The sequence below is a fragment of the Triplophysa rosa genome, linkage group LG16 (assembly GCF_024868665.1).
Source record: "Triplophysa rosa linkage group LG16, Trosa_1v2, whole genome shotgun sequence".
Classification (NCBI taxonomy): Eukaryota; Metazoa; Chordata; class Actinopteri; order Cypriniformes; family Nemacheilidae; genus Triplophysa; species Triplophysa rosa.
Window position 1 is genome coordinate 18,126,637 of NC_079905.1, and position 15,922 is coordinate 18,142,558.

General features: G+C 40.6%; 2 protein-coding genes across 6 annotated transcripts in view; one reads left to right on the forward strand and one right to left on the reverse strand.

Annotated features, from left to right (window-relative positions):
* col28a1a (collagen, type XXVIII, alpha 1a) overlaps positions 1-15,922 on the reverse strand; it is a 114,215-nt gene that overhangs the window by 63,326 nt on the left and 34,967 nt on the right. For 2 of the 4 annotated variants that reach the window (XM_057354901.1, XM_057354904.1), the window contains 4 exons: positions 12,721-12,839; positions 12,492-12,564; positions 8,357-8,487; positions 7,640-8,205 (listed from right to left, as the gene is read on the reverse strand). In XM_057354901.1, coding sequence (XP_057210884.1) covers positions 7,640-8,205; positions 8,357-8,477 — 687 coding nt within the window. In that variant the 5' untranslated portion in view covers positions 8,478-8,487; positions 12,492-12,564; positions 12,721-12,839. Of the gene's footprint in view, positions 1-7,639; positions 8,206-8,356; positions 8,488-12,491; positions 12,565-12,715; positions 12,840-15,922 lie in introns of all 4 variants that reach the window. The other 2 variants (XM_057354903.1, XM_057354902.1) reach the window with 2 other exon arrangements.
* The window catches only part of LOC130567027 (NACHT, LRR and PYD domains-containing protein 12-like), a 38,212-nt gene continuing 37,461 nt past the window's right edge, over positions 15,172-15,922 (forward strand). Inside the window, exons 1-2 of one of the 2 annotated variants that reach the window (XM_057354900.1) lie at positions 15,172-15,546; positions 15,654-15,746. In XM_057354900.1, coding sequence (XP_057210883.1) covers positions 15,694-15,746 — 53 coding nt within the window. In that variant the 5' untranslated portion in view covers positions 15,172-15,546; positions 15,654-15,693. The remainder of the gene's footprint in view (positions 15,547-15,653; positions 15,747-15,922) is intronic. The other variant, XM_057354899.1, reaches the window with a different exon arrangement.

The window sequence follows — 15,922 nt, forward strand, 5'->3', positions numbered from 1 at the left end:
GCATAGGCAGCAAGGGGCAGCAATCTACCAACTCTAGGCGCTCTGCGGACGCAAGGGTGGCGAGCGAGACGTTTTGGCATCTTTTGGGTGTCGTGCCACGAATAGGCAGCAAGGGGCAGCAAACTAGCAAGTCTAGGCACGCTGCGGACGTGAGGAAGACTATGGCAGAGTTAGGCGGTCAGGGGGAAGCGAAAGGCTCCTCGTGCATGCGGTGATGAAGATTAGGTGGTGAGGGGATGAGTAGGCATTTTGTGGCGCGAGGGTCCACGCCTGCAGCACTTTGCCACCCCTTGTGGTGTCCGTACGATGCCTCTCCGGAAAAACGGCCCCTAAACTCCGATAAGGGAAAAAAGTCCCAATCATAATAAGAGTGAGCGAGAATTTGGCGTACAATTCAGGTATACGAGCCCTTCGTCTGCCTAGTCGACCGATGGCAATCTATATGAATGGACAATTGTCCACGATTTACCTAACTTCCCTTGCTTTGCTATAACTCCATAGTGCCCCCTACCTACTGGCCCTGTCATAGATCTTAGTGTGGAGCCAGTTCACCCCCGAACAAGGAAACCCCCCTTCTCTATCCTAACCTCTCTCTCTCTTCACCTATGTGATTTTGTTTTTCTTTTCCTATCAGAGACTGAACCTGTCTCAACATCAGTAAAATTCTTGGTAATTATGTTGATGAACCGAATAGCCTAAGTCACAGAATGACCTCCTAGGTAACACTCTTCAGCAACATTATTCATAGTTTTTCCTGTGTTCACCCACACCACTTATCCGCCCCCGCCTTCACGGCTAGGATAATGAGCGTTTAGTTTGCGTCACTAACTGACCAACTCAGTTAAGCATGCACCACATAGCAAACATATTTAGCTCAGCAGATCTGTATGGACTTGCATCTTGCTCTTTGTACCTTTCTCTCTTCCCCTGTGTCTCATTATGTCCAGACCATCCAGTCCTGTCACCTGCCAGACCAGCTAGAGTCCAGGCTAAGCACTGCGATGGACTCCTGCCTAAGACCAACATCTGCACACGGCAACTGCGCTGAGAGCAGTTCTTCTTCCGCCAAGATCACCTGATATCTGGGGAACTCAGCCCATAAGGCCTACAGAAAACATAGCGCTGCCTCCATAAAGACTGTTTAAATCTTGCCTATCTCTGCACATCACAAAGAACTGTCTCTGGAGGGTGCACCACAGCAGCAGATCTTCAGCAGAGACTCAGCAGATGTTACAGCCTGCCGGGAACAGCCAAGCACCAGACAGGATGCCCTGAGACAACATGGAGCTGACCACTTTCGTCAGACCCGAAAGACGGCGGCGCCCCGTGGAAACCCAGCTGGCAACCTAGGAGCTGTGTTAGTACGTGTGCATATTGTGTGTGTGGAGTGTTTTGTATGCGGGTATGTCTGTCTTGTTTGTTTTCACCTTTTTCTTGTTTTTGCAGGTACAACTTTAATTGGTTTGCTTATAGTCAATATATCTTATGTACAGCTGCTTTGTAACAATGAAAATTGTAAAAAGCGCTATATAAATAAAGTTGAGTTGAGTTGACCCATTCCGGCCCAACAGTCATCGAGGAATTCATCTCAACACCTGTCCAGAGAGCAAAACAGTGCAACTACGTCTGAGCTAGCAGAGATCCTGAGGACATCAAAGGAGCTGATTCCACAAGAAACCTCAACAGGAGGATGTAAAAATCCAAATCAGACTCTTTTCAACCACGAGTGGCATGAGAAACGAATAACCCTCTTGAATGCCCTCCTACTGAGAAAACGTCCAGATCTCTGCAACCTGCTTGTCGACCACAGAGACAGTCATCCTAACACAAGATGAGCACGGCACCCAGACCGCATCGCAGCAGATGGCTAACTACACAGAACAGGCCAAGACAAACACACACGGCCATCAACTGAGGTATGATTGAAACAAGAACTTCCCACACACCTGACCAGCGGCTTCACAAGCATGTAAACCCCATGTACATATCACGGATGGACACACGCTCTCTCTTCACCAGTAAAGACCTGCTGAATTGTTTTGGAGCCTCTAAGAGACTTTAAGCATTACAAAAGAATTGGGCTCAAGTACAGGAACTTCCGCTTTCCAGCCAGCCAACTGGTCTGAAATGCATTGCCAGGTCACAAAAGTCAGGCATGACATCTCAGCTGGTCGTGAGAACTCAGTCTCAAGGTCGAACCAGCCGACGACCAAAACGTTTCCTGCCCTTACATGCCAAAGGCACATCACCAAGTGACATGATGCTAGCAGGCACCATACAGGAACTATGGGCAGATATCTCAGACATCAGCTTTAAACTGTTCACACGCTCTCCACAACAACACCAGCATCAGACATTTCCTCTTCTGTCAAGTGCGCGCAGTTTCCATAGGACTCATGCCTGTCAACCACGGCAACGGCCCAGGACACTTGTGACTTGAACTTGAAATGGAATAACCAATGCTGAACCAGCTACTTCCTGGTTCTCGCGTATCACAGCCCCATGGGGGGCCCTGTCAAGTGCGAGAACTTTCTACTAGACTAGAACAGCCCAGAGCTTTGCACGCTGGTGAATAAATGAGACTGTAGCACCTGCATTCACCAAAAGGGGTCACTGTTCAGCTCAACACACAGTGTGACCAAGCCTTCAACCACACATATTCAATGGAATACGTGGAGCATGGCCCACTCTGGAAGCCACACCCCCTTTTTACTGAATACGTCATCTTTTGCAGCGTGCATACTGTACAAGTGAGTACATTTACCAAAGATTTTGAACAATGTCTTTATGAAGAGAATGACAGCGGGTTACCACTCCACGGAGATGGACCACGCCCTGCACCTGCCATCAACTGCCAGTGCTAGAGCTGCTCTTCACAAAAGACAATGATGCAGAACTAATGTCAACTATGTGGCCCCACTCACAGAACCACATGACATTACATCCCAAGCTAGCTGCGTCCTGGGCTACACAGAACACCACCTACAAGGTTCGTGCACTGTTAAAAAGAACTGCCCACTCATGTAAATGAGCGCTCAAGATGGTGCCATGTACACACCAAATGGCTCCTGCGCTTCACCACATGCCTGATTTACCCTTGCTGAATGGAGTTCCATCTGAAAGCTGGACTTGCCAAACACTGCCTTAACACTGGTCTACACTGACAGCGTGACCAGAACGTGGGGTAGCCAAGCACCAGCAGAACACGGCTCTTACCACAGCCTGAGGTCAGACGGCACCACCACAACTCCAAGAGACTCCAACCTTGTCACGCCCTACACCACTCACCAGTACTTCAATGAAAGACACCGGAGCGTGACACCTGCTTCTGCCCAGGAATCACTGCAGAAAATGTGAAGGCCAGAGAGCATGCAGCACCCGGTAAGATTCACAAGAGGAACGTGATGTGAGTGACAAGATTTTGTATCATAACTTTGCTCAGCTACGTGAGAGGTTGGGGGGGGTTAGCTAGTCAACGCCACTCCCCATGACACAGCACTACAGGCATTTGCATGGAAGCCAATCATGCCATCCCACCTGCTGTTTCATCCAGGACTGCTGCTGTGCATCTCCGTGGAGACAGGAAACACCCGAACCAAACTGTTGCAAGAACCAGCAAACAGGTGCAGGGCTGCTCTCCCTTGATGTCCAAGCAGGATGGAAAGGATGAAAAGGTACCCAAGTTGAGACAATGCCCGACCACTTGGGAACATTCTCTGCCTGTATGTCGAGATGCTGGGGACCAATAAGAACAGCCAGTCATCCCGCCATCATGATCTAACTATCCATCATCAGCTGAAGTTTACACTCGAACTTCAGCTCCCGAAAAGGGGAAATATGTAGAGAATTTAGCATGAGCCAAATGGTCGGAGTCATTAAAAGAAACGCCATAAACCAGGACGGAGTCAGATCTAAAATCCAGGGGGCCTGGACTTGGGTTGGTGCTCTCACCGAAAGTGTTGATAACCCCCTTTTGTTTCTCTGTGGGATATTTTACGACTCCTAAGCTTCAAAGCAGAGGTGAGAAGTCTCTCTGTCTCATCTGAAACTTAACATCTGAGGCTAACCAGAGAAACTTCTCCGACAAATAGGAACTTGTGTGATTCAACTGTCCTTTTCTATAAATATATCTAAATATCTAGGTTATATGTTGTCGCTCTTGCCATTTTGAAATAATCTGTAATTGTTAAATAGGCAAGGTAATTCAGGCTTTGTTTGTATTCGTACCTCCGAATGAATCATGTCTTGATGCAATTGACCCTTCGCTAAGCCCCGCCCTCCTTAGTTACTGTTGCTACGCCTGTCAAGCTTTCACGCCTGGCAAGTGTATTATAGTGTGTATGCACCGGTGTCAGACATTCCCAAGGAGATAATTAGTCATTTTTGGTGAACATGTGAAATATCTGAGAGAGCAAGACAAAAGGGACTGCAGTGTGCATTCGAGGGATATATCCACGACATAAAATACAACCGATTAGAAAATAATTTAATCAAAATTGAAGCTAAAGCCTATGAATGATAACATTCTCCTGCTTATATTTTAGTAGCGCGCCAGGCTACTGCTCACACGTCGTGGGTCGAATCTACGCCTTGGACCTGGCAAGCGCCAGAGATGCTGAGCTGAGCCATACATCATCAACAACACAAACACATTTCCGTCTTGCCTTTAATCATCTTATTTTACGTTCAAATATATGCATTATGAACAAAGAACCGTCATTATTTCCAAGCAATGACGTGCTGAGTTAGCTAGCTAGCTAACATTAGCGTGCTCTTACCTTGGAGCAAACATAGGTGTTTTTGTTAATCCTGTCGACCTTTAATGGGACATTCTAAAACGCTTAACGTACCTGAACAGCGATAAAGGAAAACCAAGTTTCTGTCAAATTTTACTTCTAATAAACACATACTGCTGTCAAAAGAATGAGCTCTTAGTCCGCGGATAAAGTGAATATCACGTTAAGCGTTCTCACCATGGAAGTCCATTATAAGAGAAAACAGCTTAACCTGGCTTAGACAAATTTCTGTTATTTTAGTTGTAATTAATACTTCAAAAGCCACCGTGCATTGTGTTTAAAAGTGCAGTAGGGGCCTCTTTATGCCCTGTCTGAAACCAATATTTAGAAATGAGGCTGAAAGGCAATAAAGTTGCTAACTCCTGGCTTCAGTGTTGTTACATCGAGCTTAATAGCCTGTGGAGCAAACTAGAAGAAAACAGCACAAATGTTTCTAAAAGCTCTGATAAAAAGGGACAGAAATATAAATGAGATGATACAGTGCGTTGTTTAGGTACGTCACGCCACGTTAAGCTGTTTCCTTATAATGGACTTCTATGGGGGAGAAAACGCTTAACGTGATATTCACTTTATCCGCGGAACAAGAGCTCGTACTTTTGACAGCAGCAAGTGTTTAATACAAGGAAGGTTTGACAGAAATTTGGTTTTCTTTGATCGCTGTTTAGGTACGTTAAGCGTTTTTCACGTTAAGCGTTTTAGAATGTCCCACATTTAGTTGTGAATGAGGCCTTCCACACTGCTTGATCCACGTCCAACATTTCTCCCCTTGGGTTTTAGGTTTCGGGAAGGGAAAAAATTCCACCACCCCGTCCAAACTTTTAGGATACTGGCTATCAGATTTAAACAATCCATACGCACAACGCTTCGGCATGTTTCCCTCGCTCGAAAGCTTGACAGACCTCCCGCGCCTAGTTACGGTTGCTAAACTACGATTGGCCTGTGGCGGTTTTCGGGCGTGGCTTAGCGAAGGGTCAATTCAAACCTTAGCATATTTGATATATAAATGTTTGTCTTTACAATTCCTCCTTGTTTATATACTGTATATTGTGTGACCATAGAACACTTTCTTTTCATTATGTTATAATTTGGAATGGTATTTTGTAAAGTTGCCAGGAGGTCATAAAGATGCAAATTAGCTGTTGAGTGGACAAAGAACCTCTTCCCTGCTCAACTCTGATTGGTCGATTCAAACTCAGGTGGGCATGCCCTCTCATGAGGTTAAATATCGAGCCTGCTCTGAAAAGCTTCTTCTCTCATCTCTTCTGCTATATACCGGCCCTCAAAACTTGGTTCATGGCATCTCTTCGGAGACTGCCCTTTTCCCCCCACTGGGAGAAAAGAAGGAACAATGGACTTCTGCTGCCACGTGGCTAAGCCATGCGGCCGATCACGAGGCCCGGACCTTTCCAAAACCTTTTGAACAATTCCATCTCTACACGCGCATACGGATATTGGTCCAGCAAAGAGCTCGCAAGTATCTGATTCTATATATAGAATAGCTGCGTTTAAGTTTGTACCTCTTTTGTTAAAGATGATTTTTATTTGTGTTCAGAAATCGCTGCCATGCCCTCTCTCTCTCTCTCTCTCTCTCACTCACTTTATCTCTCTTTCTCTCTCCGCGCTACCTAGCGCATCCATGTTTCATGTATTGTTTGTGTTTATGCGATCGTAATTGTTTTTTTACCATGTAGAGTAGAGTTTAATAAACAACCATATATATTCATTTGTGATGGGTTTTCTGTATTCACGCTCACAAACTTGGTCCCTTTTACTGTGTTTCGATTTACGCTACCTTTGCTGTAAATCCTGTTTGGTAAAGTCACGTTACTTATGGCCATGAGATAATGTAAAGTATATAATATCATTGATGCATTCGCGGGACGAATGTATACACGTATTGTTATGCTTTATATTACTAATCAGAGACTGTAAAATATGTATATTTGATCATGATTATTATACGTATTTTCCTTTGAGCTAAACTAATTCCTTGACTGAAATTGATGTTTTAAATAACTCATTTCATGGATGCGAGCTTGATAGATCTGGTGGGGAACCATATTTGGTGAGTTTAGCTCACCATTATTTTAACTAGCTAAAACCACTAGAAAATAGTACAAAACACATGCCTTCTTGTTCTTTTGCTTCGTGTTGTTGTAAATATAGTGTCTTGTTTACATTATAGTGTTTTTGATTCAGTACTCAAGTGGGCCCCTGGTGGTGCAGGGCCCTACGCAACTTCAGATCGGCTCTGGAATTGAAGATGATATGTTGTATGTACAGTATATGAATAGAATTTAAAGATGTTTAGGATTACATTCTAATTTAAGTTATATCCTGACAAGATTTTTTAATGCATTTGGCAGACACTTTTATCCAAAGAGTTTAACAGTACATTCAGGCTAGACATTTTTTAACAGTATGTGTCTCTACCACTGAGTGAAAAGAACACTATACTAAAATTACATTACTGTAATACAGATTAAACAATATTATTTCAGCCATGATGCCTTTTAGGATACGTTTTAGCATGTTAGTATGATGCTGTGAGCATACAAGTGATGCTGCTGCAATGTCAGGCACAAAATCCCCCCCAAACAGATCTAGACATGTGGAGCTGGGGGTGGAGGTGGGTAACTGTTAGACCTCTGATATATAAGCATATTGCTTATGGCACGCCAATGAGACTATTTTAATGTAGAGGTAGAATAAACGTACATTGCCATTGGCCATGAATTATCTGAAAGCCAATCAGTTTGATTCATTCACATCGATGTGCTAGCCGATTGGCTCACAGATTGCATCATCTCACCATTATCGCTGCCCAGACTCCAAATACTCACCATTTCTCTGTAAAGTTTATCATCAAGCTGTGTGTCAATGAGGCTGAACAGGTGCTGCTGCGGTGGTGCACTGGCGATAGATCTCAGTCTATCATAATCCTGGTCATCTAGCCTGGGTCCCGACAGCCCAATGGCAAACATACGGATGTTGCGGTTTTTGGCATCTGCGGCTGCGCTCACAGTGCTGGGGCTGCGTGGGTGGTCCACCCCATCCGTCAGCAGAATCGCGGCTCTCAGACTGCTGGCGTCGGTCTCTCTGGTGAACAGCTGGGTGACGTTGGAGATGGCGTAAGCTGAGTAGGTCCCATGGCCAATGTAGGACATAGCATACACTTTGCTTTGAAAAACATCAATGTCCTGCCAGTCTCGAAAGTTGTGTTCAACAGAGACTGTGCTGCTGTACTGCAGGATGGCGAGTCTCACTCGCATCCGCCAGTCTGGCACCTGCAGCTGCATCAGTCTGGTGCTGAAACGCAACACAAAATCTTTCTGCCTCTCAAACAGAAGCATCGTGGCCTTCTCAGAGCTGTCCACCAAGAAAGCCACCTCCACTGGACAAAAAAGAGCTAATAATGTAGAAGAATGTAAGAATAACATTAAGAAACTGAAGTAGAGTAGACGGGCATACAGACAAAAGCAAGAGATACAGTAAATAAATAGATTAAAATAAAAAAGAAGGAATAGAATATATACAATGTTCATAATTGGGCTTCTTACTTTTGACTTCATTTAGGATGCCATTGGTTTTAGGCTTTTGTCTGTGTTTTCTTCTGCTCTGGCTTTTCACTCTCCAGGACAACATCAACAGCAGGAGACACAGCACCACTCTACACTGCATCCTTCTGTGTCTACACAAATAAAACATGTTATACTATTTGTTTGGAATTAAATTATTTATTTACCTCTGGTTGTATGGCAATCGTAAAGAGCCAATCATTTGTAACTAATTTATCCATATTTATCATTATAAAAATAATAACAGTATTGTATTTTCATCAAATCTTTGCAAGCTTTGGGATCTTGTGTTTGTTGTTATTTTTGGCAACAGTGGTGGCTAACAGCTCAGTTATGTTTTAGAAAAACAAGTGCATTAACTATGCTGTAAAAAAGCGTAATTTTACAGAATTCTACTGTTAAATTTTTGCAGATTTTTCGCATATAATGTATACAATTGTAAATTTACATAATTTACGTAATTTTACAGTTTTATTAACAGTTTTTTTAATATGGTCGAAAACCTTCAAATTACAGAAAAAGACTACAAATTTACAAGAAAAGTAGGAAAAACATGTAATTTTACGGGATTAAAAATACTTTAGAGTAGCCTACTGTATATTCCTCGCGCCCCAGCTGCTGGAAAATTTCCCTTTTTTAAGGGATTTTTTTACACTCTATTTTTGAAATATTGTCAAAAAACGTTAAATTACAGAAACGACCGCAAATATACAAGAAAAACAGAGAAAACCATTTTTTTACTGTGTATGGACACTTAACTAAAGTGCGTATTTGCAAGAGAATATATTGAATTTGCAGCTCAGTTCATTAAAAACAAAACATCTCTGGTTGTACAATGGTATTTTGAACTTTCAACACAGTGGCAGTTTTTTGAAACGCTTACATACAATACCATAAAGTTGTGTATACAGTATATATGCAGAGTTTGGTTCCAAAATGAGATAACTCCATTTTTAGAATTTTTCAAAAATCCTGTTTTTTTATTGTGCATTCCAATTAATATCAATCAAACTGCAGTTGGTTTGTTTTGATTTAAGTCATAATAACTAAAAAAATACAGCTAACACAATAAAAACATGATAAAAAACATTATTTTTGAACAATTTTAAAAAGGTATTTTAAAAAGGAAGTTATCTTAATTTTTTAACCAAACTCTTAATATATAATATATACATATGCAGCAGCATATAGTATATAGAGTAAGACTATGTTACTATATTCTGCCGAATCAATGTTATAGTATATTCACATTAACCCTTACCGGATTGTTCACTGACAAACTATCTATCTCCTTAATAATCCAGTCCAATCACGTATGTCTAAATCCTCATTGTGTGTGATATCCTGATAGGAAAGTGTTCGAAGCAAAAGAGCCAAGGTTTCATCGAGGGCCAGAAGTCTCTTATAAAGAAATACTCTCTCTACCGTCTCAGTCTCAGTGTGCCAGTTTCCTGACAGTAACCGGTCGAATGCTCTGGGACTCATAGAGTTAAACCTCCTTTTGTGGAAGGGAGGGAGGTTATTCTGACATGGATAATTCTTGTTTCTTTAAACATTTTACATCTCAGCTGTTACACACACATTGTAAAAGCATGAAAATATTTCTTGAAAACATAATTTTACTGATTATAGCATTGCTACAGTTATTAAGACTACACACAAGGCAGGTGTCAAAGGAAAATCCTTAAAGAAATTTGCAGGTCCAAACTAGAGTTTTGTCCCCAAGCTAATTTTTTTCAGAAATAGAAGCCTTCTCACACTTCAAAATAAATAGTTAAAAAACCAGACATAATGTTTAAAGTTTTTTAGTGCTTTGTAAAGTTTAAAAACAAGAAACTATATGTTGCTACTTACAGGATGATTTAAAAAAGGTTTAATTTGTATGTGTTACTGAACACAAAAGGGGAAAGGCAAAAGGTTGGAACATATTTTACTGCATTTATGTTTTTCATGATTGCAGAAACCTTTTATGCTTAAGGCCCATGCTTCAATCTCTAAAATAAAAAAATATTTCTCACTTTAAGTATGAATTTGTAAAACTTTTTTAAAGGGATCAAACAGAGAAGGAAAGGTAACAAGTCAACAAATATTGAAGGGAACTTTTTAAAAAGCATTCTACAATCCATCTTTTAAAGTTAGTTGAGATCATATCTGTGCAGATCTCTAATCTAAAATGTGTTAGATTTGCATTTTCTTCTCTTTCTGTTTATTATTTTTTTGTAACTTTATATGCCCCATAGTTTCATGTGTACAGTAAGTGTAATCAGACACCTGATTCAGATGAAACCTGAATCAATTCAATATACATATATTTATAGATTTATAACCTTATATCAGGGTAAGTCGTACAGTACATATTTTACGAGGTGGCTATAAGCCACCCCTGACCCTAAAATCGCATGTGCAAAAGGCAAATTTTGCTGAAACAGACACATTTTCGATGTGGCAAAGCAAGGATAAAGGCCTACCCTAACCCCGCCCCTAAAACTATAACGTCACAGATGCAAAGTCAAATCATAATAAAATGTACAAATTAGATTGTACAAAGTAAAATAGGTATGAATTCCCATCAGATTGTGTTGATGAACTTTACTTTGTATTCAAAATTGTGCTGAGTGATACAAAAAGGTGAATATTTGTGTCTATGAACACAAATCAATGGATTGAATTTCGTGATTATATCACAAATTTCCGCAAGACTGTGTTGCACAGCAAACCCAGCAACACAATGTTTTATCATTGAGATTAATGGTAAGTAAACTGTATGTTGTTTGTTACTTGTATCATTGTCCGCAAATACATTAATGATATGTTTTCTTTACCGATGTTAAAAAACAAACACCTGCTTATTAGAGTAAATACCCAGCAGTGCCTCAGGAGGTATATATTTCACATATTTTAACACTGTGATGTCATGAGTCATAATTTTAAACCACACATGAAATTTCACTTGGAGACCTGAGCTGTTTTAAATTCTTGGGGTAAGTGATATATGTAGCATGACTGTATATTTACATCCTTTTTTTGTCATGTTTAGGAAAGAAGCTGTTCTACATGAAATGTTCAGGTTAAAGGTAAAAAGTAACCTAAATCATCAACGCCCAAAACTGCATGCATGTTAACTCTGGAAGGCCTATAAACTACATTTATAACTCTACATACTGTATATAACTGGAGATGAGCAGTATCCACAAAATATGATATCATTTCAGCTCTTTGACATTTGAACCTTTTCATTTGTTTCTGCAAATTATTTCTTGTTGAAATTGACAAGTTGTCTGTTCCTGCTCTAGGTTTATTTCCTAAAGAAGACATCTTTTATCTCTTTAACTGGATACATCACATTTAAGTCAATTCCAGGTAAATATGTTGCCCAGGGCACATCATGATAAGGAAAAAAACATTCTGTCCTGTTACTTACACAGTGGAGCTTTAAGCTAACTTAACACATTTGAGTTGATGCATCATGATGTTTTCAGCAGAGTTTTGCTGTTGCACAGTTAAATGTCATGATTCTGCCTCATCTTGTCATGGCTTTCTTGATCTTATGGCAGAATCACGGCAGGATCCCTTGTTTGATGTGGAGAGAGAAGTTTCGGCCTTCCACATTCCCTCTCTCTCCGGTGTCGCGTCTCTGTTCCCGCCCTTTCGTCTCGTTATTGCTTGTTAATTAGTTCATGTCCCGCACCTGTTCCCTCTTGATTTGCTCCCCTTTAAATAGTTCCTCATGTTTCATTGTCCTGTGGTCGGTCATTGTGTTTGCTGTCTCTGTTTATACATCTGTGCCTTGTGCTGTTTTTGTTACCTGACCCCTGACCCTGTTCCTGTTCCTTCAGTAAGTCTAGTTAGTGTTAGTTCAGTGTAGTTTTGTCTAGTGTTGTACTAAGTCTTTGTTAGTTTAGTCTAGTCAGTTTATGTTCCTGTTTATCCTTTGTTACTGTTTTACCCCCACGTGGGTTCTTGTTTTGTGTTTTATCTTTTGTTAAATAAAGTCCTTGTTAACCCCTTCATTCCCCACTGCCTGCAATTGGGTTCTTCCCCTGCTGTTCATGACAGTTAAACGGCCTTGGGACCTTACATTCATGTCCTTAGGGTATGGAAGGTTTCTTGAACTCACTGTGCTTGGGTGATTTGTTAACATGTCAGAAGGTAAATGGGAATCCATCCTGAGGCAGTTGACTTCAAAAAATCTGATTTTGCAGAAAGAAAAACAGTTAGCACAAACCAATGCGTAACTAATGCTTTAGATTATTCTGTATGGTAGAAAAACACATTATAAAGCACGCACAGCGTTCATTAAGTACTTTGTATATGGTGTGTTGTGTGTGAGGTGATGTATACTTTACTCATGATTTCTAAGGGTAATTTCATTGTAGTAGTTGTTGCTGTAGAAATGACTGAAGAGATGATGGTGCAAAACTTTTTGTTTCTTGTTTATTTCCACTTTCTGTGTTTTATACTGTACCTTTCACAAAAAATAAATACAGTTAAAACATATATGAGAGAGCGTTTATAGAATGTGTTCTTATTGTAATGCAAAACAAAACACACACTGATGATAATGTTTAGCCAATTGAACTACACAATGTTTAACAAGTGTTAAATGAAACAAAAATCTGCTCTAAAACTATCAGGACAGAAGAAAGTTTAGATCTGTTAAATGTAGAGACGAGAGAATGCATTATGTGTCCTAACAGGTCATTTACAGGATTTGTAATTGTTTTAATGTGATTAGATAATATCAATGTTACACCAGTCAGGTAGAGCGCCCTCATGCTCCAGCAGAGGGAACTCCCTCTTGGACTCTGTAGACTACCTACATTACATTTCCTATAACCCTTTGCCCGGACTCAATTGTGTTAATCACCCTAACCGGTGTTATCTGTTTTAACCTGTCCATCCAGTCATTCATTGCTAAATCTTGTGTGTGTTATAGCTGCAAATCTGAGCGGTTATGGTTTTGTTCCTTGTGTTTACCTGTTTGTTTTAGCCCTTTGTTCTTGTTTTGTGTTTTGGACTGCTTGCCTGTGTTTTATTTTTTTATATATTATGTTTAGAAAAAATAAACATAACATGAATTTAAATAAATGCCCATAAATACAAATTCCAGGACCAAATATAAAAAAGTTAATTAAACATCTATATACTGCATATTCAGTTTTTTGTCCTATACTTGAAAGAAATAGACAGCATTAAATACCAGTTTCAGGACCAAATATTGCCCCTTAGCAAATAAATTTAATTTTATTATACTGTACATGTTCAAAAACTTGCAATGTAAACAAAAAATATATATATTTTTATTTATAATATACATAATATAGGATTAGGGGTTGGTTTAGGGTTTGTTTCATGTAAATATGCATAATTTAGTGTTAATAATATAGTTAGTACATGTTACATGGTAATACTTTTAAATAAAGTGCTACCTTATATTCTATTACCAATAGAAATAAACATTCCTGCATTTAAAAAAATATCTCGTATGTTTATTTTGAGGATGATTCTGTACAACCAAAACTTTGTATGGACTTGCAACAATATGGCAGCTGCTTGGCCTCAAGCAACTTACCACTAAAGTATTGAGCAGTGTGGAGACCAACGACTGATGATCATATTAATCAGTAAAACATACTGCAGGAACCCTGCAGGCATATTTTACTATAATTGTTTTTATACTAACGACCACATTTTGTCCTGTCAAATAAGACCCACTATTTGACATAAAAAAGTCCCTATATGCCAGATGGCCAGTCCACCCCTGGTAGTCTTTGATTGCTAGTTTGACATGTTCGCTGAGATTTTCCTATGATACAATTCTGGCAGTGTGACGTTTAAAGGGACATACCTACAATGTGGCTTCTCTTAGGACAGTCGTAGAGTCTGACAGATGAGATCCTGTGGCTTTTAGCTGGGATAATGGGATGAGCAACAAAAGAGGCAGAACCATGACAGAAGCCCCCCCCCTTTAATGAACGCCCCCAGGCGTTCACCAAGGGGCGAACTAACGAGACAAGACCGACTGGGTAACAGATAATATCCAAGAAAACATAGTGAACAATAACAAGGGAAAACATGAAATGAAAATAAAGGGTTGGGGTGACACAATAAAAATAAACATGGGAGGGGGGGTGGGGGAACAAAAGAGTCCATAGGGGGAAGTCCAAAGGGATTGGGGCTGGGTGGGGGAGTCATAGTCCGGGGGGGGCGCTCGAGAGCGCGGGGTCCGGGGGGACTTGACCGGGGAAGGTTTGGCTGCCGGCCGGAGTGCCGGAGGCAGGGCTGGGTGCCGGCTGAGTCACCGGCTGGACAGGACTGGGAGTCGGCGGGACAGGACAGGGTGTCGGTGACTGGGCAGCGCTCTCCGGTGGCTGGGCATCGGGCTGGGTCGCCGGCTGAGTCGCCGGCTGGATCACCGGCTGGATCAGGGATAAATAATCACAGACTACACAGGAACGTAAACTAACTAAGACTGGACTATGACAACACTTGGTATAAACTAACATAGACTAGACTAGACTAGACTAGACTTCGATTGAGAATCAGGAACAGGAACAAGACGTAATGTCTTCAAAGACATGGAGCAAACAAGCAAATGGTACTAAACGAACGAGCACAGGACAGGGAGACACAAGGGCATAATATAGGGGAACTAACAAAGGATAATTAACAAGGGACAGGTGTCGGTAATGAAACACTGAAGGGAAGCTAAAGGAGAGGACGAGAGGGGCAGGGCTAAAGACGAGACCGGAGAGAACGCATATTATGTCGTGACCGTCAATAATATGTTTCTCTCCACACAAAACACGAGGCTCTGCCATATGACCAAGAAAGACACGACAACAAGAGGCAGAAGCATGACACACCCTGCAACCAGTTGTTTTGATCTTTCTGTAATGACAGGTGATTTAGGAATGTTGCTTGGCATCGCTCAGGCTCCTCCTCTGCCAAATGGTAAAAGTGAAACTATCTAGTTCTCAAAATGTGCAATAATATCGTAAGTGTAACAGTTTGTGTTTTGAGGAACCTGTTAATTTTCTGAAATGTAAACCAAACAAACAACAAGAAACAAAAGTATAGTTCAAAGTCATTTTGTAAAATGTAGGCTACCGTGTTTTGCTTTTTATTTGTCTAACTACAGTAATATGCAAAAAAGACAACAACAACTACAGGTATGTGTTAAACATTTTACTCACAAGCTTAAACGTACTACGTAAAACTTCTACTATAACTCATGGCTCATATCAGCGGATTTATCTGAAAGCCTGTATGTGTGTAGAGTTCCTTTGCAGGTTTAAATTCAACTTTTAAATGATACCATGGCCACAGGAAAGAGCGTTTATGAAGAAAGTGAAACAAAGACAGCAAAAACGTAAGAAGAATTGTAGATCACGCGTACTTTAAAGGTTTGATGTCAGTCAGACTAATTCATGTGCTTTTGTAATAATATTCTGATATTGTATTAGTCCCAAAAGTCAAAAGTATGAATTACTTTAACACAGTATTTAACCAATTGAAAAACTAACCAAAAAAGAAGAGTGTTTGTAA